Genomic DNA, 22,586 nt, shown 5'->3' on the forward strand with positions numbered 1-22,586 from the left:
CTATTCATTCATTCATTCATTCATTCATTCATTCATTCATCCAGGCACTGTACACATTGCTCAGTGTATAGTTATGGGGCTTTGTATCCTACTGTCCCCTAGAAGTCATCATTTCCTGAGAACACTCCCTGTCTCCATAGTGAGGCCTTCCAGGGACTGTTAAATGGCTTGGCTCTGTTCTTAGAGATACTGCCCAATGGGTTGCTTTAGGTACTGGAAAACATGCATGCAAAACTGCTCAACATCTACAGGATGCTCACACTATCTAATAACAGTATTTCAAAATAATAGTCATCCTTGTTATTAGTAGTAGTATTTCAATTAGGAGGTGTGATTTGGGTGGAACCTTGAAGGTGAATGGGATTGAGAAAGATGGAAGGCAGGAGGCAGGACATTCCAAGGCAGGCGTGGTCTTCCTGAGCCAGGGGCCCGTCCCGGAGCCAAGGAAGGGCTTGGGGAAGGAAGGTAGGGCCCTGGTGAATGTGGTGGTGGCAGGGGCGGAAGTTCGTAGTTAGCCAATGTCCCTCCCACCTCCACCCCAGGCTATCACCCCTCCCAGAAAGTGCACCCTGGCGTTGGGGCTAGTCTTGCACTGGCTTCGCGAGAATGAGAAGCTGCAGCTTTCGGTCCGCTCAGGCCAAGACTCCCACCGTCCGGCCTCCCCACGGAGGGGGAAAAGTGTGTGTGTTGAAGGTTAGGACGGGGACCCAGCAGCAGTCACCAGACCTCCCAGCCGCACTGGAAGCTTGCCCCGGGCCGCTGCCGTGCTGGCCTCCCTCCACCTTTTCCTCCCCTCCAGGGCCCCCGCTTCCCAAGGCTGCCCCAGGATCCGAGGCGCCCGGCGCGCCCCCTTTGCATTCCTCTCCTCGGCTCCGAGATTCCCAGACTTTGGAGCCGGGACCGAGCGGCCAGTGGCGAGCAGCTGGGCAGGGAGGAAGGGAGGGTGGGAGGTAGGAGGCTGGCTGACCTCCGAAGTCGGACCCAAGTTGCATGTGGGAAGCGGAGGCTGTGACGCAAGTTTCCAGGGGGCCCTGAGCTCGGAGGGAGAGCGCCAAAGAGGCTCCACTCTGTAGTTGCAATCGTGAAAAAGGAAAAGCCCGGAGCAGCACCCCAGGCCGCCTTCGCCCGGCCCCGCTGCGCATCCCCCGGCCCCGAGGGCCGCAGAGAGCGCAGAGTCTGCACTGGGCAGTCTCCGCCGGACCCCGGCCGCAAGATCTGGGCTCCCTTGTGGTGGCTGGCTTTTTTTTTTTTTTTTTTTTTTCAACGCTTGCCAACCTGTCAGCTGATGAACCTCATCACCCATAGTGGCGCATGTAGCTCGGCCGCAGCTCGCTCCATTCACGCCGCGCCCTCCAAGTCAGCCTGCGGCCCTTGGCTCTCAGCGCCGGGATGGGGGGAGGGAGGCTCGCAGACCCATCCACCCCCCACCTCCGGGGGCCCGAGACCCTCTTGCCCCGGCCTCGCGCCGCCCGGGGGGCGCTGCAAATAGTCCTTTGTTTACATGCAATTCCTTACTCCGCGGAAGGAGGCCGGGGGAGTGCTGAGTTTTCACCAGCTGTTTCCCGCCTTGAAACAGACATCTGATCAGCTGCAAACACACACACACATACACGCGCCCGGGGAGGCAGGCCGGAGAGACCTCCCTCCCGCCCCTCCCGCCCGCCTCCCTCCCCTCGCTGCCGCCGCCGCCGCCGCCAGCATCTGGGACCGGCCGATTCTGCACCTCCGTCCGGCTCTGCCCTTTGATTCGGATTTCCATCTTGCATTCTCCGGCGGACCGCGGGATCCGGCTCGTGCAGAGGAGGGGGGCCGATCGCTATGGAGTATTTCATGGTGCCCACTCAGAAGGTGCCCTCTTTGCAACATTTCAGGAAAACAGAGAAAGAAGTGATAGGAGGGCTCTGTAGGTGTGTACTCCTCCTCCCCCCTATTCCTTTTCTACAATTGCAACCTGGGGCCAGCCAGCCCGGGCGGGCGCGTGTGTGCGCACGCATGGCCCGCGCCACCGACCCCGCTCGCCTTTCTTAGCCGCCGGGGCGGCTGCAGCTCCGCACGCTGGTCTCGCGCCGTCCGGGGACCCTCCTCCCTCGGAACATGGGGGCCCTGAGCGGCCCCGGTCACTTTTGTCCGCTGCAGGCGGGCGAGTCGCGACGTTTGTAATTGCAAACAGACCCACGTGGTTCTGCAGCAGTCCCGGCCATGCTTGGTGCTGGTGGCTTACCCTCCGCCCCGCGCGTCCTCCTCCCCTCTCCCGCATTGGCTTCCTTCCTCTCCCTCCTTCTTCACTGTCTCTGGGTGCCCCCACTAAGGGGGTCTGGGGGCCCCGGGGCTCGCGGGCGGGCGGCTACAATGCAGCCACGCCGCGGCTCCGGGCGTGGGGGGGGGCGGGGAGCCGGGTGGTATCCGTGTTTGCACGACTCGGGGCTGCTGCGGGGTTGGAGGCGTGCTCGCGTGGGGGTTCAGAGGTGGGCGGGACCCTAGCGACTTGCGCGCCGGGCCCGGAGCGCCGCGGACCGGGGCACGTTGCGGCCGCTTGCTTGCTCACTTGCCGCCCGCGCTCGGGCGCTGTTTACTAGCGAGGCCTGGACGTGACTCTGCAGCCCTCTTGGAGTAGGCGGACCTCGGCGCGCCGCCTTGCGGGAGCTGTAGTTCTCCGTGTCCCTCCGGTGCGGCATTGTGGGAGTTGTAGGCACTTCGGAGCCACGCTTTCCCCGCACAAAGCTTGGCCCCTGCGGGTGGGATAGGCGAGGCAGGCCAGGCAGGGCAGCTTTTGGGGCAGAGGGCTTCAGAAGCCGCCCCTAGTCTCACCAGGCGCCGCACGTGGGTCTCTACCGCAAACTTTCCCATCCCACGCCCCTCCCCCGCCCTGGGCCATAAACCGAAAGCGTCAGGTTTCCCAGCTGGGTGGGTGGGTGGGTGGTCCGAGGTCTGCAGCTCTACCCTGGAACCACTTTACAAGTTTTGACCCAGGTTGTTCCAGACCCACCTTTTACCAAAGGGTGATGGGTTTCTCGCACCACTCCCACCAGAATCACTCTGGACACTTGTTAAAATGCCAGTGCCCGCAACTGCAGTCACTAGATGGGCCTGGCTATTTGCATACTGAACACCACCCACGGGACGGCAGTGCTTCGTGGGGGTTTCTTCGCGTGCCAAGTTTGGGACCTCCGGTGGCTTTCCTGAAACACTGCTTAGGAGCGAAATGGCTCCCCAGGGTTGAGGCCACGTGCTCTGCAGCCGGGGAAGGCAAGGCGCGGAAAGTGGGGGAGGTGGAGCCCCGGGTGGTGTGGCCCAGGCTAGTGGACACCAGGGCCTGCAGAAACCAGGTTGGAGGAATGTTGCTGTGCACGTAACTCCCCTCTCCCCCCTCCCATTTAGCTCCCGCCTCAACTACTTTCAGGTAGAGGAGGGTCCTGCAATTAGGAGCCCCCCCCCCCCCCAGGACTGACCCTTCTGAAGGGCCATGGGGGTGGGGGGACCTAGCTGTAAAACGTTAAAAAAAAATTCTGGACCTCTTAATATGTTCTAAGGACTTGTTTTAATAGATTCTTCTCACTTAATTGTCGGTCTTCCTAAGTGGCCTTATGATGCCTTTGTGGGATGAGGACACAGGTTTGGAAAGTGAATAGTTACAGCAAGTGGTGAGTCTGGGACTTGAATCCTGATCCCAGGGCTTTGCTTTTAGCGCTTGCTGGTAGCCACCCCCCTAGCCTTCCCCTCTTTGAGAAATGCTGGTAGTTGCTCAGAAAAGGGCTGGGCAGTGAGGAGGAGGGGTTGAACTGCCAGATGCTAGAGAGGACATTGCTGGCCCTGACTCTGGGCAGGCTTGGCACAGTGGATCTTGGCTTCACACTGTCCTTGTCCCTTATCCCAATTTAGAGGAGTCCATCTGTCCCCCAAGTGCTCCAAGGTGGCAGAACCCCGCCTCCCTCCACAGGGCTGGGCATGGGGACATCCTCAGCCTGTCTTGCTGGGAGATACATGTCAGCCTGTGCACTGGGTGTGGATGGAGTTGGGGCCTCTGGGTTTGTTCATTTTTAGAAGGAGTCTTGGGGTGAGGTGAGAGACCTGTTGAAGATCAAGGTTGTGGGTTGGACAAGACCTTCTGGCCAGATGGTCTCACTTTTTAGGCTGGTGGACTTTGTTCCATCCTTCAGACAAGTAGAGCACCCTGCTTCTCCGGACACCCCGTTTCCCCGCACTGCACAACAAGGCTCTCACAAGCTTATGTTTTGGACCTGTCACCTAACTGCTCTTAGCCGTTGTAAAATGGAGCACCTGTGAAGTATGGCTACGTGTGTGGAAAGTGCCTGGTAGCTATTAAAATGGCTCTCAAGATCTCCGAAGCAGGAGTTTCGGGACTACCCTCAGTGGGGAAAGAGACAAGCTACTCTCAGAGGAGTTAGAAAATAATTAGGGGTTTTTGAATGCATGTTGTGTCCCTGATCCAGTATTTACAACGCACCTTCTTTGTGTCAGGAGTGAGGAATTCACAATGAACCAGAACTGGCTCCTGCCCTAAGAGTTTACAGTCTTGTGGCTCTAAAGGGTCTTGTCAACCCTTAGAGATCCATGGTTCTCTTGGAGTCCTGTGTACAAACCCTGGAAAAATAAAGCATCCCATTATCCTCAATCTTTCTTTCTTCCTTTTTTTCCCCCCCTCCTAAACTTCACCATGACTCTGTGAAGTGAGGCATTATTCCTCCATTTTACAGATGGGTATACTGAAGCTTTGAGAGATGAAGTGGCTAAGCTTAGGGTTCCATAGCTAGTAAGTGGCAGGGCTGGAGTTTGCCTGTGAACCCACTGAGTGCAGGGCTCCCTCTGAAGGGCTGGAGAAGCTTTGGGAAGAAGGTGTTTCTGATGGGCACAGCCTAGACAGGGTATGTTCTGGGACTGAGGGCAGGGGTGGCAGGCTGGTCAGAGTGAGGTCTATGGAGTAGTGGGGATGGGTGAGGGGACCCCACGCTGCTTCAGTGCCTGCTACAGAGAGAAGGATGAGCACCTTGGACATCCTTGGTGAAGGCCATCTGCCTCCCTCTGTCTTTTTGGCGTACGGGAGAAATCCTGTGTGGCTCTCCCACCTCTGACTGTTGTAACTGTTGAATGGCAGATGTGTGAGTGACTCTGGGGCAGTGTGAAATGAGAGTTGTCCTTGGCTAATTTGAGGCAGGGATGTCTAAAGCGGGGTGGGGGATACCTCTTACCCTTGGGCTGGGTGTGAGGGACAGGTGCAGGTCAGGATCTAGCCCTGACCCCTGAGCCTCTGGTTGGGATGCTGGTGTTGTTCCCAGAGGACTGTCGGAGGTACTCCGGTAGTGGGGTGGCAGCTCTGATATTGGCATCTGAGGCTGGTACCCAAACTGTTCCTTTGTAGGTGCCCTCCCTTATTCCCGAGGCAGGACAGTCTCTGAACAGCCCCTGGAGACTGTTTAGAGACTGTTGGGGAAGGAGAGAAGCAGGAGATACTTGGTGTCAGTGAACCCAGGCCACCTATATTGCTCACCTGGGGGGGGTGTCTGAAGTTGATGTGGAAGGTGGGGGGGCGTGTAGGACTTTTTTTTTTTAACAGAGACAGAGAGAGGGATAGATAGGGACAGACAGAAACGGAGAGAGATGAGAAGCATCAATCATTAGTTTTTCGTTGCGATACCTTAGTTGTTCATTGATTGCTTTCTCATATGTGCCTTGACCAGGGGCTGTAGCAGACCGAGTAACCCCTTGCTTGAGCCAGCGACTTTGGGCTCAAGCTGGTGAGCTTTGCGCTGGCAACCTTGAGGTCTCGAACCAGGGTCCTCTGCATCCTAGTCCGATGCTTTATCCACTGCGCCACCGCCTGGTCAGGCAGGACGTTTACTGTAAATCATGTTTACTTCTGCAAAACGCAGAAAGAAATGCAAAAATGATGTAAGGCATTTGTAGTATCACCTGAAAATTCCAATTAGTCATCCTTTATAGCAGGGGTCGGGAACCTTTTTGGCTGAGAGAGCCATGAACGCCACATTTTTTTTTTTTTTTTTGTATTTTTCTGAAGTTGGAAACGAGGAGGCAGTCAGACCCCCGCATGCGCCTGACCGGGATCCACCCGGCATGCCCACCAGGGGGCGATGTTCCACCCATCTGGGCCGTTGCTCTGTTGCAACCAGAGCCATTCTAGCACCTGAGGCAGAGGCCATGGAGCCATCCTCAGCGCCCGGGCCATCTTTGCTCCAATGGAGCCTTGGCTGTGGGAGGGGAAGAGAGAGACAGAGAGGAAGGAGAGGGGGAGGGGTAGAGAAGCAGATGGGCCCTTCTCCTGTGTGCCCTGGCTGGGAATCGAACCCGGGACTCCTGCAAGCCAGGCCGACGCTCTACCACTGAGCAAACCAGCCAGGGCATGAACGCCACATATTTTAAAATGTAATTCCCTGAGAGCCATACAATGACCCATGTACATTATGCATTATCCAATAAAAATTTGGTGTTGTCCTGGAGGACAGCTGTGATTGGCTCTAGCCACCCGCAACCATGAACATGAGTGGTAGGAAATGAATGGATTGTAATACATGAGAATGTTTTATATTTCTAACATTATTATTATTATTATTTATTTTATTTTTTTTCAAATTACTGACATTAGGTAGACAGGACTCACTTGGTGAAGAAGAGCCATCTTTTTTTAAATTTTTTTTTATTTATTCATTTTAGAGAGGAGAGGGAGAGACAGAGAGAGAGAGAGAGAGAGAGAGAGGAGAGACGGGGAGGGGGGGGGAGGAGCTGGAAGCATCAACTCCCATATGTGCCTTGACCAGGCAAGCCCAGGGTTTCGAACTGGCGACCTCAGCATTTCTAGGTCAATGCTTTATCCACTGCGCCACCACAGGTCAGGCTATTATTTTTTATTAAAGATTTGTCTGCAAGCCAGATGCAGCCATCAAAAGAGCCACATCTGGCTCGTGAGCCATAGGTTACCAACCCCTGCTTTATAGGAACCCCTGGTTGGTCAGCATCCCACCAGTCAGAACCCACGATTAGGCAGCATTCTACCAATCAGAACTCCTGGTTAGGCAGCACTCCCTCAGTCAGAGTCTGGTTGCATCTATTAAAGAAATTGTCAGCTGGCTCTGGCTGGTAACTCAGTTGCTTAGAAGGTCTTCTTGATACGCTAAAGGTGTGGGTTCGATCCCCGGTCAGGGTACATACAGGAATCAACCAATGAATGTAGAAATATATGGAGCAACAGGTCAATGTTTCTCAGAATCTCTCTCAAATCAATCAATAAATTTTAAAAAGAGAAAAAGAAAGTCAGTGGTACTTCCAGTGGTACTCCACTATTTAGGTGAGTGAGAGTGGAAAGTCTTGGTGGCAGCCCAGGTCCCCACGAGAACTGTAGCTTTGGGGAAAAGGTCTTTTCTGGGACTTAAGTTTGCACTAGGTCAACCAGAAGCTGGTTCCTGAACCAGGAGTGTGGGCTGATGAATTTGGTGTTGAAGAGGACAGGATGGAACATTGGAACAATCCAGGCTGGTGGCTTCCAGCGAACAGGAGACAATAGGGGGATCCTGCAGTCTTTGTTCTCCTCATTAGGTTCGTGGGCACCCTGGGGAGAACGGAGTGGCAGAGGGTTGGCTCCCCAGAGCTGAGATTTCACAGACAGATGAGCTTGGGGAGAGGGACCTGGGGTGATGCCTCTTGCAGCCACACACAAGGCTCTGATAAACAGTGGGCTGTGTGTGTGAGCTGTCAGTAGAGGGCACCATCGGCTAGTGGGCATGGAGAGTGTGGGCTTTGGCATCTGCAGGTACCTCCTGCTCCCTGGTCTAGATGCCTGAACTGGGGCATGTCACTTTCCCTCACAGGACCCCGGATTCCTCATTGCAATAGGATGATGCAGCCACCGTGCTGGGTTTCTGGGAGAATCAGACAGGGAAACATGTAAAAGAGATCTGTGAATGATAATAGGAGTTAACACGAGGGCGGGGCATACCTGAGCTTGGTCCTTTCTACAGGGGTAACTGTCACCTGTCTATTGGGATATGATGCACAGCCCACTCTGGTATAGTGCACAGCCCACTCTGCTATGTGGTGAAACCTTTTGGGGTTAAGAGCAGGCCCTGGGATTTGAGTTCCAGTCCCAGCCCCACCACTTGCTGAGCTATTTCCCTTTCCAAGCCTTTGTGTCCTCATCTCACATAGGAATCATAATGCCACATAACTCAGAGGAAAATTGTGACAATTCAATGCGAAAATCTCAGCAGAGCTAGTCCTAGCACATTATAATTTGAACTTTAAAAAGACTTTTTATTTCATTTTATTTATTTTTTCTTCTTTTTCAAGTGAAAAGAGGGGAGATAGACTCCTGCAGGCACTGTGACCGGGATCCACCCGGCAACCTCTGTCTGGAGCAACCCATGCTCTGCCCATCTGGGGCAAGCTATTTTTAGTGCCTGAGGTGGGGCTCCATTGTGCCATTCTCAGTGCCCAGGGCCAATGAGCTCAAACCAATCAAGCCATAGTTGCAGGAGAGGAAAAGAAAGAGATAAGAGGGAGGAGGCAGGGTGAAGAAGCAGATGGTTGCTTCTCCTGTGTGCCCTGACCAGGAACTGAGCCTGGGACTTCCATATGCTGGGCCAACGCTCTACCACTGAGCCAACTGGCCAGGGCAAAAAGACTTTTAAAATGCTGACCAGGTGGGGGCACATTGGATAGAGTGTTGATCTGGGATGTTGAGGACTCAGGTTTGAAACCTCGAGGTTGCCGGCTTGAACACGGGCTCATATGGCTTGAGCATGGGCTCACCAGCTTGAGCGTGGGGTTGCTGGCTTGAACATGGGATCACAGACATGATCCCATGGTCACTGGCTTGAGCCCAGAGGTCGCTGGCTTGAGCTCAAAGGTCGGTGGCTTAAGCAAGGGGTCACTGGCTAGGCTGGAGCCCACCGCCCCTTTTAAGACAACTATAAGAAGCAATCAATGAACAACTAAAGCGACACAACTATGAATTGATGCCTCTCATCTCCCTCTTTTTCTCTTTCTCACTAAAAAGAAATAAAGTAAAGTAAAATAAAATAAAAACACATATGACTCTGTTGCTAAGCCCTCCAGGTTGGCCTTCTCTAAGTACTAGCACTCAGGATGGCCCAAGGGTGAACATGCGGCTCCCTTTGACCCTTTACACTCTGGTCTGCTGTGACCGTTGAGCATTACTGGAGAGACCCAGGGAGTGGGTGACTGGGGTTCTCTCCCTGTATTTCTCCTGAGGAGGAGGGTGATGCTACTGGACAGAGTCACTCAGTGGCTTGACTACCCCATCTTTCTTGCCCCAAAGACTCCTGACTTTAATCCAGCCACCATAGAATTTCTGGAGGGTACTGTCAGACCCAGGAGCCTGGACTTCTTTCTAGTCCACCCTCCCCTGAACGGCAAGCACACCTCTGCCTCTCAGGTCTCCGACCTGCCTCCTCTCCAACTACCCCGTCACCCTCGGTGTAGGGGCAGGGAAACTGAGAAGAGGAAAGTGCCCCTTGCCCAGAAGTGGAGGAGCCAGATACCTGGCTGGCTCACCTTAAAACTGTTCCTCCTCTCTGTGAACCCCAAGCCTCACCTGTAAAGTGGGGGGTCGTGAACCCCCTTTACAGTGCTGACATTCTGAGGCCCTGTGAGGGACCTGTACCCTGTGGGAGGACGCCTGGGAAGGCCTTGGGGGGACTGGTGAAGAGGGCTTGTCTCTGGACCCCCAGTAGCGGCTGATGGGGAGCCCACTCCTGGCCCATCCTCAGACGACTACCCTCTGTCAGGAGGGGAGGCTGAGGTGCTGGATGGGGCAAGGACAAGACAGGACCTGCAGGGAGCCGAGGTGGGACAGATAGGGTAGGCTGGGGGGGGGGCAGGAAAGGCCTTGGCTGTCTCCAGCTGTTGCAGATGTGTTCTGGTTTTCGTGCAGACTCCTTTCTGTCGGGGTGGGCACAGGGCCTGGCATAGCAGGGGAGCTGGATCAGACACCTCTTTGAGTCCAGGCTCCCCCATTATGGAAACAAGGCTGCCCAGAGTCCTTTCCCCATTACCTCAGACCCAAGGGTGTGAGCCCAGGCCTGTACCGGTCACCCTGGGGAGGCCCCCCGTAGGAAGAAGCCAGGGCTGTGGCTTTGGGTGGGGCCAATGGCTTCTTCTGGGAGCTCAGCATCTGGAAGCCATCAGGCCAGGGGCAGGGGGTGTTGCTGGAGAGGGCCAGGAAGGGGGACATGCTTTCTTGAGGCCACACACAGGCCCACCCCTTGGGAGTAGTGGCTTTGGGCCTATAGGCCCTGCTGCCATCTCTGCCTCCTGCCAACACCTCTCGTCTTGCAGCCTCTCCCCCTTCCCCTGGCTGCCTTCTTTCTCACCCCGGAGGCTGCTGCTCCTGCAGGATGCACTCACATAATATGCAGTAACATTGACCCTGCGTGCAGGGAGCTTTGTTTCTCTGGTACATGGTGGTCTGCTACTTGTAGTAAGTGGGGTGGGGGAGAACTGTCCCTAGGGGTGGTTGGCCTGGCACCCCCTCCTTCAGGCCTAAAGCCTGTGACTAAAGGAGGTAGTCCAGGTGCATAACAAGACGTGCAGAGAAGTCCCAGGAACAGGTGTCTCCAATTGTCACTTGGGCCCACCTGGATCAGAATCAGGGATTCTTGCTAGTTGTGCAGGTTTGGGCCCCACTCAGACCTTCTGGGCAGACACTGGGGCTGGAACCAGGGTCGCATGGTGATTTTGATACCCAGGCATTGCAGAGCACGCTACTCTGTCACCCTCCTGATCTGCTAGTGCAGTGGTCGGCAAACTCATTAGCCAACAGAGCCAAATATCAACAGTACAAAGATTGAAATTTCTTTTGAGAGCCAAATTTTTTAATTATTTTATTTATTCATTTTTTAGAGATGAGAGATAGAGACAGAGAGAGAGAGAGAGAGAGAGAGGGGGGGAGGAGCTGGAAGCATCAACTCCCATATGTGCCTTGACCAGGAAGCCCAGGGTTTCGAACCAGCGACCTCAGCATTTCCAGGTCAACGCTTTATCCACTGCGCCACCACAGGTCAGGCTAGAGAGCCAAATTTTTTTAAACTTAAACTATACAGGTAGGTTACATTCCTTACCGAGGTACCGCACGTGGTATTTTGGGGCCAAAGAGCCGCATGTGGCTCATGAGCCACAGTTTGCTGGCCAGGGTGCTAGATTGTAGGCACCAGACAAGGTTTGCATCATTTTTTTGTTTGTTTGTTTGTTTGTTTTGTTTTTTTTTAAACTATTCTTTTTTTTTTAATTTTTTTTAATTTTATTTATTCATTTTTAGAGAGGAGAGAGAGAGGGAGAGAGAGAGAAAGAGAGGAGAGAGAGACAGGGGGGAGGAGCTGGAAGCATCAACTCCCATATGTGCCTTGACCAGGCAAGCCCAGGGTTTTGAACCGGCAACCTCAGCATTTCCAGGTCGACACTTTATCCACTGTGCCACCACAGGTCAGGCTGTTTTTTTTTTTAAGATTTTTTATTTATTGGACCTGGCCTGTTGGCTCAATGGTAGAGCATTGGCCTGGCATGTGAAAGTCTGGGTTTGATTCCTAGCCAGGGCGCACAGGAGAAGCGCCCATCTGCTTCTCCACCCTTCCCCCTCTCCTTCCTTTCTGTCTCTCTCTTCCCCTCCTGCAGCCAAGGCTCCATTGGAGCAAAGTTGGCTCGGGCACTGAGGATGGCTCCATGGCCTCTGCCTCAGGTCTAGAATGGCTCCAGTTGCAATGGAGTAACTCCCCAGGTGGGCAAAGCATCACCTCTGGTGGGCATGCCAGGTGGATCCCAGTCGGGCATGCAGGAGTCTGTCTGACTACCTCCCTGCTTCTGACTTCAGTAAAATACCAAAAAACCAAACAAAAAGATTTTTTATTTATTGATTTTACAGGGAGTGGGAAGAGGAATAAGAGGTATCATCTCATAGTTGCTTCACTTTAGTTGTCTGTTGATTGCTTCTCATATGTACCTTGACTGGGCAAACCCAGGGTTTTGAACCGGCGACCTCAGCTTTCAAGTTGATGTACCACCATCCAGGCTAGGTCTGGCATCTTTTGCAGGAGGAGAAATGCAAGTTACACTCAGGGCCCTCTGGAGATGAACTGTAAAGACAGGGGCCCACTGGGGGCAGGGCATGGGGGATAACTAAACTGAGCGTGTCCCCGTCCTCCCTGGCAGTCTTGCCAACATTCCACTGACCCCTGAGACTCAGCGGGACCAGGAGCGACGGATTCGCAGGGAGATTGCCAACAGCAACGAGCGGAGGCGCATGCAGAGCATCAATGCAGGCTTCCAGTCCCTTAAGACCCTTATCCCCCACACAGATGGAGAGAAGCTCAGCAAGGTAGGCGAGGGCTGGGAGGGCTTTCTGGAAGAGGTGGCAGAAGGAAGTGAGCTTCAGGAGACGCTGCCAGCTGGGGCTCCTGACTTTTCCCTTCCCCGCAGGCAGCCATTCTCCAGCAGACAGCAGAGTACATCTTCTCCTTGGAGCAGGAGAAGACCCGGCTCCTGCAGCAGAACACACAGCTCAAGCGTTTCATCCAGGTAGCACCTGCAGAGGCCTTTCGTCACCTCAACACCCGTCCTCCTCCTGGCTCCCTCTCCCTGGCATGGGCGTGTCTGGGCTCAAGCACTGGCCTGGGACTCGGAGGAGGCTGCAGGCCCACCTTCCCCACTGACACGCCTACTTCAGGCACTGCCTTCCTGCCAGGGCCTCAGTTTACTCAGTTGTGAAGTGCAGTTGAGCGGCTCTGGAAGGAACTGGGTGACTTGGCAAGCAGTTCCATTCTGCCTCCGTTTCTGGCCTGTGGCCATTGTTGGATTTGCAGAATGGGGCTCCCAGTGCCAGAACACCTGGGTTGACAGCTTTGGGGGGCTGCGATGGAGCCCTCCAACTTCCCTGTTGGTGGTGGTGGTACGAGGGTGTCAAGGCACATTCACCGACCCCTTGGGGTCCCCAGGAGCTGAGCGGCTCGTCCCCCAAGCGGCGGCGGGCAGAGGACAAGGACGAGGGCATTGGCTCGCCGGACATCTGGGAGGATGAGAAAGCGGAAGATCTGCGGCGGGAGATGATTGAGCTGCGGCAGCAGCTGGACAAGGAGCGCTCGGTGCGCATGATGCTGGAGGAGCAGGTGAGGCAGGCAGGTGGGTGGGCTGGGCGGGGTTCCAGGGCCTCCCTCTTCCTTTCCTCCTGTCCTTGCTTCCCTTCAGCTGTCATTTACAGGAGCACCTGCTTTGTGCCAGGTCTGGGGATTGGGGTCCAGTGGGGAGGAAACTAGACAGGTATTTGCCCTCAGGGGTCACCATCTGTGTTGGGTAGGATTAGTCAAAGGATTTTACACTAAAAATGCAGCAATGATAAAGGTCCTGCAGGAAGCGTGGGCATTGGGAGGGGAATTTGGGCTGGTTCTGGAGGGCCTTCTCTGTTAGAGTGACTTGAGCTGAGGTTGGGAGGTTGGTATCAGGTAGAGAGGGCAGAAGGGTACTCCAGGCAGAGTGAACAGCATGGGCAAAGGCCCTGAGGCTGGAGGGAGGAGGCAGAAGAGTGAGGGAGCATGGTATGAGGGAGGTCATGGCAGGATAGATGAGTCAGGGAGGGCCTGGCAAGCTATGGTAGGACTTTGGTTTCTACCCCAGGTTCCTTCCCCAGGGTGGCAGAATCCTGCTAGGGTTTGCAGCAGGACTGAATGGCCTGCTTTGGAAAGGGCAGAGCATGGGGCGACTGACCTCAGCAGCCCTGAGGGCACCACACTAGAGGGAAGGTGCCAGGGTGTGGTCCTGGTCCTACCCCTGAGCCCGCCTCTGTGCCTCCAGGTGCGCTCGCTGGAGGCCCACATGTACCCAGAAAAGCTCAAGGTGATCGCACAGCAGGTGCAGCTGCAGCAGCAGCAGGAGCAGGTGCGACTACTGCACCAGGAGAAACTGGAGCGGGAACAGCAGCACCTTCGGACCCAGGTGAGCAGAAGGCACCCAGGAGGGGCTGTGTGGGCTGTGACTGGGGCTCTTGGACTCAGCAGTGGGGCCTCAGGGTCCTGCAGGGTAGACCCAGGACCTAAATCATAATAATGTGGACTTCCTGGTTTCCAGTTGTCTCACATACATTATTCCATGTCCTCAAGCAGCCTTTTTTTTTTTTAATTTTTATTTTATTTTATTATTTTTTTTTGTATTTTTCTGAAGCTGGAAACGAGGAGAGACAGTCAGACAGACTCCCGCATGCGCCCGACCGGGATCCACCTGGCACGCCCACCAGGGGCGATGCTCTGCTGCAACCAGAGCCACTCTAGCGCCTGGGGCAGAGGCCAAGGAGCCATCCCCAGCGCCCGGGCCATCTTTGCTCCAGTGGAGCCTTGGCTGCGGGAGGGGAAGAGAGAGACAGAGAGGAAGGAGGGTGGGGGTGGAGAAGCAAATAGGCGCTTCTCCTATGTGCCCTGGCCGGGAATCGAACCCGGGTCCCCTGCACGCCAGGCCGACGCTCTACCGCTGAGCCAACCGGCCAGGGCCTCTCAAGCAGCCTTTTGAAGCTGTTTTACTGGTCAGGAAAATGGGACATAGATAGGCTAAATAACTTGCCCAAGATCCTCAGTGACTGGGGCAGGGATTTGAACCCTGGCCATCTAAATCCAGAATCTACACTCCTGATTACCACCGCATTAGGTGCTGGAATGCTTGCTTGGTGCTGGACAGTAAAGGGGCCAAAGGTTCATGGATGTCTGGAAGCCCCTCTCTAGGCTGCCTGTTCTTTGTTACTTAAAATAAGATGTGGCAAGAGGCCCCAAACTGGTTGGTCCCCCATGAGTGGTTGGCAGAGGCTGTCTCAAGGCAATGGGCAGAGGGAGATGGTTCTGGAGGGCATCCCACATCCTCTGTGACTATCAGAAGGGAAGGGGAAGCTCCCTGAGCCTTTGGAGAAGGACTGAGGGTCTCTGTCTCACAGCTCCTGCCCCCTCCGGCCCCCACCCACCACCCCACGGTGATCGTGCCAGCACCACCACCCCCTCCCTCCCACCACATCAACGTCGTCACCATGGGTCCCTCCTCAGTCATCAACTCTGTTTCCACATCACGGCAAAATCTGGACACCATCGTGCAGGTATTGGCTTGGGGAGGGGGCAGCATGCGGGGGTCGTCCTCTGGGAACAGGCCTTTCGGGAGAGATTAGGAAGCAGGGACTGAAGGGGAATACGACAGGGTTTGCGTGTGGAAGCTGTGTGTCTGTCTCCATCACCGAGTGTCCCTCTCTTTGCAGGGATTGGGGAGGGTGCTCTGTGAAGAAGGTGAGGGGCAGAGATGGGGGACAGAATGGCCTGGAAAACCTTGTTTCTTCCTTCCACATGGAGTCTGTTGAGAGGGTCCTTTGCTTCTGGAGTCCCTGGCTTCCAGAGTTCCTACATCCAACTCTTGTTTTGGTCCAGAACTTCCTCTCACCTCCATTTCCTGGGACCTGCGATGGGGAGGTGGAGGTAGCAGTGCTGGGAGGGTGACAGTTAAGCCTCCGACAGAGGAGGAAGAAACAAGATGATAGCTCTCTGGGTCAGGCCTGAAGTTACTGCTGTACCCAGTCCCTGGCAGAGGCCCCTGGGGAACCCTGATAATATCACAAAGAAAGAAATAACTAAACCAGAAAAACCCAAACAGAAAAAAAGCCCATCAAACCCTGGACCTTTAGTTGCACATAATTCCAGGAAATTGAGTAAAATAATTAATAACAAGTACCTTTTATCAGGAAAATGCAACTCTGAAATGTACAAATAAATGAAAGCCCTGTCTAGGTAGCTTAGTTGTTTGGAGCATCATCCTGATATGCCAAGGTTGTGGGTTCTATCCCTCTTCAGAGCACATACAAGGATCAACCAATGAATGCATACATAAGTGGAACAAATCAGTGTTTATCACTCAGATTTAGAAGTAATGATGAATGAAAGAAAGACAGACAGACAGACACTGGTGACTTCCAAGCAGTCATGCACTGTCCTCTCCAAGGGTTTTTTTCAGCTCAGTGGAAGGGTTTGCTACAATTTATTTCCCCTGACTGGCAGGACACCTGCTGCTCTGCCAAGCTTACTTCTGGACCTTTCTGGTGTGCGTGTGTGTGTGTGTGTGTCTGTGAGGGGTGATGGTGGCTGTCCAGGTGCCTCCAGCCATCCTCACTGCAGCCTGTCCCCAGGCGATCCAGCACATCGAGGGCACCCAGGAAAGGCAGGAGCAGGAGGAGGAGCAGCGGCGAGCTGTAATTGTGAAGCCGGTCCGAAGCTGCCCAGAGGCCCAGGTCTCTGACACTGCCTCCGATTCAGAGGCCTCGGACAGCGACACCATGGACCAGAGCCGGGAGGAGCTGGCTGGGACTGGGGGGCTTCCCTGACCACCCCCCAGCCCTCCTGTCCCTTCTAGGGGCTGGAGGGGGCCGGGGCAGCAACAGGGAGTATATGCGGGCCAGCGAATGAGGAATTTTTACAAAATTACAATGTCATTTGGGTCTCTTTTATGACCTCTTTTTCAATACTGTAAATCAACCTTTGCGCGAAGGCCACCCAACCCGAGGTCCTGGGGGCTAGGGTGGTGGGAGTGTGTGGGAGCACCCAGACACCTGGGGCTGGGCCTCGCCCAGGGGGCTCGGGAAGCTGACACTTGACGTGCCTGGCCTCTCTCTGCCAAAAAGCATTTTTTTCATTTAAACATGTTTTTTAAGAACAGGGAAAATCAAACAAAACCCCAACATATTTCTGCCCTTCCCAGAGCCAGCTCTATGACCATTAGTTTTTAATTCCCCCTTCCCTTCTCTTTTTGGTTTTTTTCTTTCTCTAAGCACTTACATGGGTTGGGGGTCTGGCTGGGTCAGGATTCTCTGGGGGTCTGGGGTGGAAGTTGCTTCTCCTTTGGGGTTTGCTGCTGCCCTTTTGCCCTGCCCTCCGTTCCCTGCCCGCCTCAGCACTGGGATTTGCCACTCCACCACCAGCGGCCCCCACCTCTCCCTCCAGGTTTCCCATCTCTGACCCCCCAAAATGTCCTTGTCTTTCTCTTTGTTTTGTTTGTTGGGTTTTATTTTTTTTGTTATTTTTTTGTTGTTGTTTTGTTTTTACAATTTTTGAGGTCTTTGTGTTTAAGGAGAGCTATTATATTTTGTTAAGAAAGTTGGGGGGTGGGGAACCAAGAGGCCACCATGCCTTTTATAAAGTAACAAAATAAAGTTTGTACTTTGTTTTTTAGATTGTGTCTTCTGGATGTGTGTTGTCCTGAGTTGCTGGGGAAGGCTTCCTGGACTATTTGGTCTACCAGAGGGGACTGAATGTGGGTGAGCTCATGTTGACTCCCCCAACTTGTGTGTGGTGTTGCAATGAAAAGTCAGGGTCCTCACATTCCCTGGGATTACTTTGGGTGTTCTGCAAAGATGGGATATGGTGTTGGGTTGGGGGGGGGAGTGGCTCCCAGCTCCTTGGTGGGCAGGCAGGGGGAGAATGAACAACCAAGCTACAGGTTCCTATCTTCTAGAGCAAGGACGCGGGATGGCAGAGTTCACGGTTGATCTCTAGGCTTCATCACGTTTTTTAGCTTGTGTAACCTCCCTGAACCTCAGCTATAGAAGGGAAGGGAGCACTCTCTTGGTGTGGTGTTTAAGAACTCAGGTTCTAACCTGACAGGTGGTGGCACAGTGGATAGAGCATTGACCTGGGATGCTGAGGTTACAGGTTCAAAACTCCGAGGTCACTGGTTTGAGCATGGGCTCATCCGGTTTGAGCATGGGATTATCGACATGAGCCCAAAAGCTGGCTTGAAGCCCAAGGTTGTTGGCTTGAGCAAGGGGTCACTAGCTCGACTGGAGTCCCCTGGTCGAGACAGATATGAGAAGCAATTAATAAACAACTAAAGCAGGGGTCCCCAAACTACAACCTGTGGGCCGCATGCGGCTCCCTGAGGCCATTTATCCAGCCCCGCTGCACTTCCGAAGGGGCACCTCTTTCATCAGTGGTCAGTGAGAGGAGTACTCCTGGAGTACTGTATGTGGCAGCACTGCAAAGTGCGGCTGCAGCGTTGCTCACATACAGTACTACTTCCAGTGATGCGGGACGCATGCATCAGGGCTCTGGAAGTGCATCATATCCCTTGTTACAGCTAGCAGTGACAAATATGGAACCGGACATTGACCATCTCATTAGCCAAAAGTAGGCCCATAGTTCCCATTGAAATACTGGTCAGTTTGTTGATTTAAATTTACTTTATTTTAAATATTGTATTTGTTCCCGTTTTGTTTTTTTACTTTAAAATAAGATATGTGTAGCGTGCGGAGGACCCGGGTTCGATTCCCGGCCAGGGCACACAGGAGAAGCGCCCATTTGCTTCTCCACCCCTCCACCGCACTTTCCTCTATGTCTCTCTCTTCCCCTCCTGCAGCCAAGGCTCCATTGGAGCAAAGATGGCCCGGGCGCTGGGGATGGCTCTGTGGCCTCTGCCTCAGGCGCTAGAGCGGCTCTGGTCGCAACATGGCGACGCCCAGGATGGGCAGAGCATCGCCCCTGGTGGGCAGAGCTTCGCCCCTGGTGGGCGTGCCGGGATTCCCGGTCGGGCGCATGCGGGAGTCTGTCTGACTATCTCTCCCTGTTTCCAGCTTCAGAAAAATGAAAAATAAAAAAAATAATAAAATAAGATATGTGCAGTGTGCATAGGGATTTGTTCATAGTTTTTTTATAGTTCGGCCCTCCAACGGTCTGAGGGACAGTGAACTGGCCCTTGTGTAAAAAATTTGGGGACCCCTGAACTAAAGTGACGCAACTACGTGTTAATGTTTCTCATCTCTCCCTGTCTCTCCTCTCTTGCTAAAAAAAACAACAAAAAAACAACTCGGGGCCCTGGCCGGTTGGCTCAGCGGTGGAGCGTGGGCCTGGCATGCGGGGGACCCCGGTTCGATTCCCGGCCAGGGCACATGGGAGATGCGCCCATTTGCTTCTCCACCCCTCCCTCCTTCCTCTCTGTCTCTCTCTTCACCTCCCGCAGCCGGGGCTCCATTGGAGCGGGGATGGCCCGGGCGTTGGGGGTGGCTCCTTGGCCTCTGCCCCAGGCGCTAGAGTGGCTCTGGTCGGGGCGGAGCGACCCCCCCCCCCAGGGGCAGAGCACGGCCCCCTGGTGGGCGGGGCGGGTGGATCCCGGTCGGGCGCATGCGGGAGTCTGTCTGACTGTCTCTCCACGTTTCCAGTTTCAGAAGAAACGAAAAGAAAGAAAAAAATTAAAAAAAAAACAAAACTCGGGTCCTGGAGTTGGTCTGCAGGGGTCAGTTATACCTTGGGCAAGCCATTTATATTTGAGCTTCAGTTTACTTTTTTGAGAGTTGAGAATAATTAAAAAAAAAAGAAAGTTGGGAATAATAATGGCACAGGGCAATACATCTTATGGGGGGGTCCTTTAGAATCCTTAATCCTCTATAACCAGAGAGCCTTTATAACGCATTCTTTTTGGCCTGCTTTTCTTCATGCATACACTGTGTCAGGTACACAAGGGCTGAGGCCAGAGTGGAATAACCAATTCACTTTTCATTGAATGCCTTCAGACGTGAACTTGAATAGAAAGGCAGACAGCAGCCTGCATTTAAAAATTTTTTTTACTTATTGATTTTAGCTAGAGAGGAAGGAAGAGAAAGAGAGTGAGAGAGACAGGAAGCATAGATCTGTTCTTGTATGTGCCCTGACTGGGGATCAGACGGGCAACCTCCGCACTTCTGAGTGATGCTCTAACCCAGTGGTCCCCAACCTTTTTGGGCCACAGACCAGTTTAATCTCAGAAAATATTTTCACTGACCGGCCTTTAGGGTGGGACGGATAAATGCACAAAATAAAATTATGCCACCGGCGTAAAAACTGGTATTTTTTTTTTTTTTTCCCCTTTTCATTTTTCTGAAGCTGGAAACAGGGAGAGACAGTCAGACAGACTCCCGCATGCGCCCGACCGGGATCCACCCGGCTCGCCCACCAGGGGCGAAGCTCTGCCCACCAGGGGGCGATGCTCTGCCCATCCTGGGCGTCGCCATGTTGCGACCAGAGCCGCTCTAGCGCCTGAGGCAGAGGCCACAGAGCCATCCCCAGCGCCCGGGCCATCTTTGCTCCTATGGAGCCTTGGCTGCGGGAGGGGAAGAGAGAGACAGAGAGGAAAGCGCGGTGGAGGGGTGGAGAAGCAAATGTGTGCTTCTCCTGTGTGCCCTGGCCGGGAATCGAACCCGGGTCCTCCGCACGCTAGGCCGACGCTCTACCGCTGAGCCAACCGGCCAGGGCAAAACTGGTATTTTTTAATATAATTGTCGAACTTATGAGACAAGCGTCAAGAGTGAGTCTTAGATGGATGTAACAGAGGGAATCTGGTCATTTTTAAAAAATAAAACATTGTTCAGACTTAAATATAAATAAAATGGAAATAATGTAAGTTATTTATTCTTTCTCTGCGGACTGGTACCGGTCCGCGGCCCGGGGGTTGGAGACCACTGCTCTAACCAACAGCTATCGGGCCAGGGCAGGAGCCTGCATTTTTTAAAAGAACTTTTCTACACTTTTTTTTTTTTTTTTTTTGTATTTTTTTCTGAAGCTGGAAACAGGGAGAGACAGACAGACTCCCGCATGCACCCGACCGGGATCCACCCGGCACGCCCACCAGGGGGCGATGCTCTGCCCATCCTGGGCGTCGCCATGTTGCGACCAGAGCCACTCTAGCACCTGGGGCAGAGGCCACAGAGCCATCCCCAGCGCCCGGGCCATCTTTGCTCCAATGGAGCCTTGGCTGCGGGAGGGGAAGAGAGAGACAGAGAGGAAGGCGCGGCGGAGGGGTGGAGAAGCAAATGTGTGCTTCTCCTGTGTGCCCTGGCCGGGAATCGAACCCGGGTCCTCCGCACGCTAGGTCGACGCTCTACCGCTGAGCCAACCGGCCAGGGCCTTTTCTACACTTTTAAAGGTGGTATTTATAACAAAATTGACCATTTTATTTTATTTTATTTTATTTTTACAAAGGGTATATATATATTTTTTTAATTAAAAAAATATTTTATTTATTGATTTTTTTAGAGAGAGAGGAGTGAGAGAGAGAAGGGGGAGGAGCAGGAAGCATCAACTCCCATATGTGCCTTGACCAGGCAAGCCCAAGGTTTCGAACCGGCAACCTCAGTGTTCCAGGTCGATGCTTTATCCCACTGCGCCACCACAGGTCAGGCCTACAAAGAGGGTATATTATTTAAATTATTTATTTAGAGAGGAAGGAAGGTAAGAGAGAGAAACATTGTTTTGTCCCATTTATTTATGGTTGATTCTTGTATGTATGTGTCCTGGTCAGGGATGAACTCACAACATTGGTATATCCAGAGGATGCTCTAACAAACTGAGCTACTGGCCAGGGCCAAAAATTAACCAGTTTAAAGGGAGTGATTCAATTTGTAAAAATTAAAACGAATTTACATTCGGTAAATTTCATGCATACAGTTGTATAACCACTACCACCACAATCACGATATAAATCAGTTCCTTCATTCCCAGTATTCTGCCATGTCCCTTTGTGGTCCATCCAGCTCCTGGTGACAACTGATCTATTCTTGCATTTTCTGAAAAGTTATAAATGGAATCATACAATATTTAATCTGTTGAATATGGCTTCTTTTACTTAGTATTGTAACTTTCTCTCTTTTTAGGTGTATCTAGCTAAATTTACCTAAGTTGAATATATGTTTGAGGGGAAGGGCTTAGCTAGGATCTGGGAGGAGATGCCCCTTCCTAAGGCCAACCCAGAGACCCCTTTTGGTCAAGTGCAAGGCGCCCCCCACGGGCTCCATGCAGTTCCTAAGAGGATCAACAGAGTGCTGCGAGGCCAATACACCTGGTCGTGCAAGAGCGAAGGCTCCACCTTTTTCCGGTGGCCCACGGACTGATTGTTCATTTCCTATTGGCCAGGGACGGGGTTTGGGGTAGGGCGAAGGAAATTGCCCCTCCTCGACCTGCGGTGGTTTGCTCTGAGGCCGGACGCGATCCCACCAACCCGCAGCGGAAGTTAGGGGCACCGCCCTTGGTCCCGCCTTTTCCCGGACTCGCCCCGCTCCGCCCCCGGCGCGCACGCTCTGTGGCACGCCAGGCCGGCCGGCGCGCGCTCGTCTGGCCCCGCCCCCGCGCTTAGCGGCACGCCCCCGCGCGCAAATGCCGCAAATATGAGGCTCCTGCATATCTTCCGCGCGGAGGCGCTCGCCGACTTTCTTCCACAGCTACCAGACCAGCCGCAGGACGCCCTGTGTGGCACCCGGGTGTTGGAGCCCCGGCTGTCCGGCCGGAGTCCGGCGCTCCCCACACGTGACTTACGACGGTCTAGAGGTCATAGTCTCGAAGGCGCCAGTAATTTTAATAATATAATTAATTTCAACCCACAGTACCTGATACATTGTCCGTTCAGCACGGGTGAGGAGTGGAGGTGGTGCCTAAGCACGAAATACTTTTTTTCTTGCGAGTCTGGGGAGCTCGCTATGCTCCGTGTGTATCTTGCCCTGGTCATGCCTTGGCCATGGGTCCAGCGTCGGGAGCCCAGTCCGGGTCAAGGCTCCGTGGGGAGCCAGACCTGGTAGG

General features: G+C 53.7%; 1 protein-coding gene across 3 annotated transcripts; it reads left to right on the top strand.

The window, feature by feature from the left end:
• The first annotated feature begins 556 nt into the window (after window positions 1-556).
• TFAP4 (transcription factor AP-4) lies at window positions 557-17,219 on the top strand. 3 transcript variants are annotated; one of them, XM_066275068.1, is made up of 7 exons: window positions 557-693; window positions 12,193-12,358; window positions 12,460-12,558; window positions 12,975-13,145; window positions 13,828-13,968; window positions 14,951-15,106; window positions 16,181-17,219. In XM_066275068.1, exons 2-7 carry the CDS (start codon window positions 12,284-12,286, stop codon window positions 16,373-16,375), a joined length of 837 nt encoding a protein of 278 aa, XP_066131165.1. In that variant the 5' UTR covers window positions 557-693; window positions 12,193-12,283; the 3' UTR covers window positions 16,376-17,219. The 3 variants fall into 3 exon arrangements, with proteins under 3 accessions (XP_066131165.1, XP_066131162.1, XP_066131164.1); XM_066275065.1 differs by lacking the exon at window positions 557-693 and adding an exon at window positions 1,685-1,907; XM_066275067.1 differs by lacking the exon at window positions 557-693 and adding an exon at window positions 7,053-7,566.
• The last annotated feature ends 5,367 nt before the right edge of the window (window positions 17,220-22,586 follow it).

The sequence above is a fragment of the Saccopteryx bilineata genome, chromosome 4 (assembly GCF_036850765.1).
Source record: "Saccopteryx bilineata isolate mSacBil1 chromosome 4, mSacBil1_pri_phased_curated, whole genome shotgun sequence".
NCBI lineage: Eukaryota > Metazoa > Chordata > Mammalia > Chiroptera > Emballonuridae > Saccopteryx > Saccopteryx bilineata.

What these genes read in the sequence shown, in the direction of transcription:
- TFAP4 (XM_066275065.1), top strand. Translation starts at nt 1,819, where the DNA reads ATGGAGTATTTCATGGTGCCCACTCAGAAGGTGCCCTCTTTGCAACAT. An exon ending in GTGATAGGAGGGCTCTGTAG is followed by an intron (nt 1,908 to 12,192) that starts GTGTGTACTCCT and finishes CCTCCCTGGCAG; the next exon opens with TCTTGCCAACATTCCACTGA. An exon ending in AGCAGCACCTTCGGACCCAG is followed by an intron (nt 13,969 to 14,950) that starts GTGAGCAGAAGG and finishes TCTGTCTCACAG; the next exon opens with CTCCTGCCCCCTCCGGCCCC.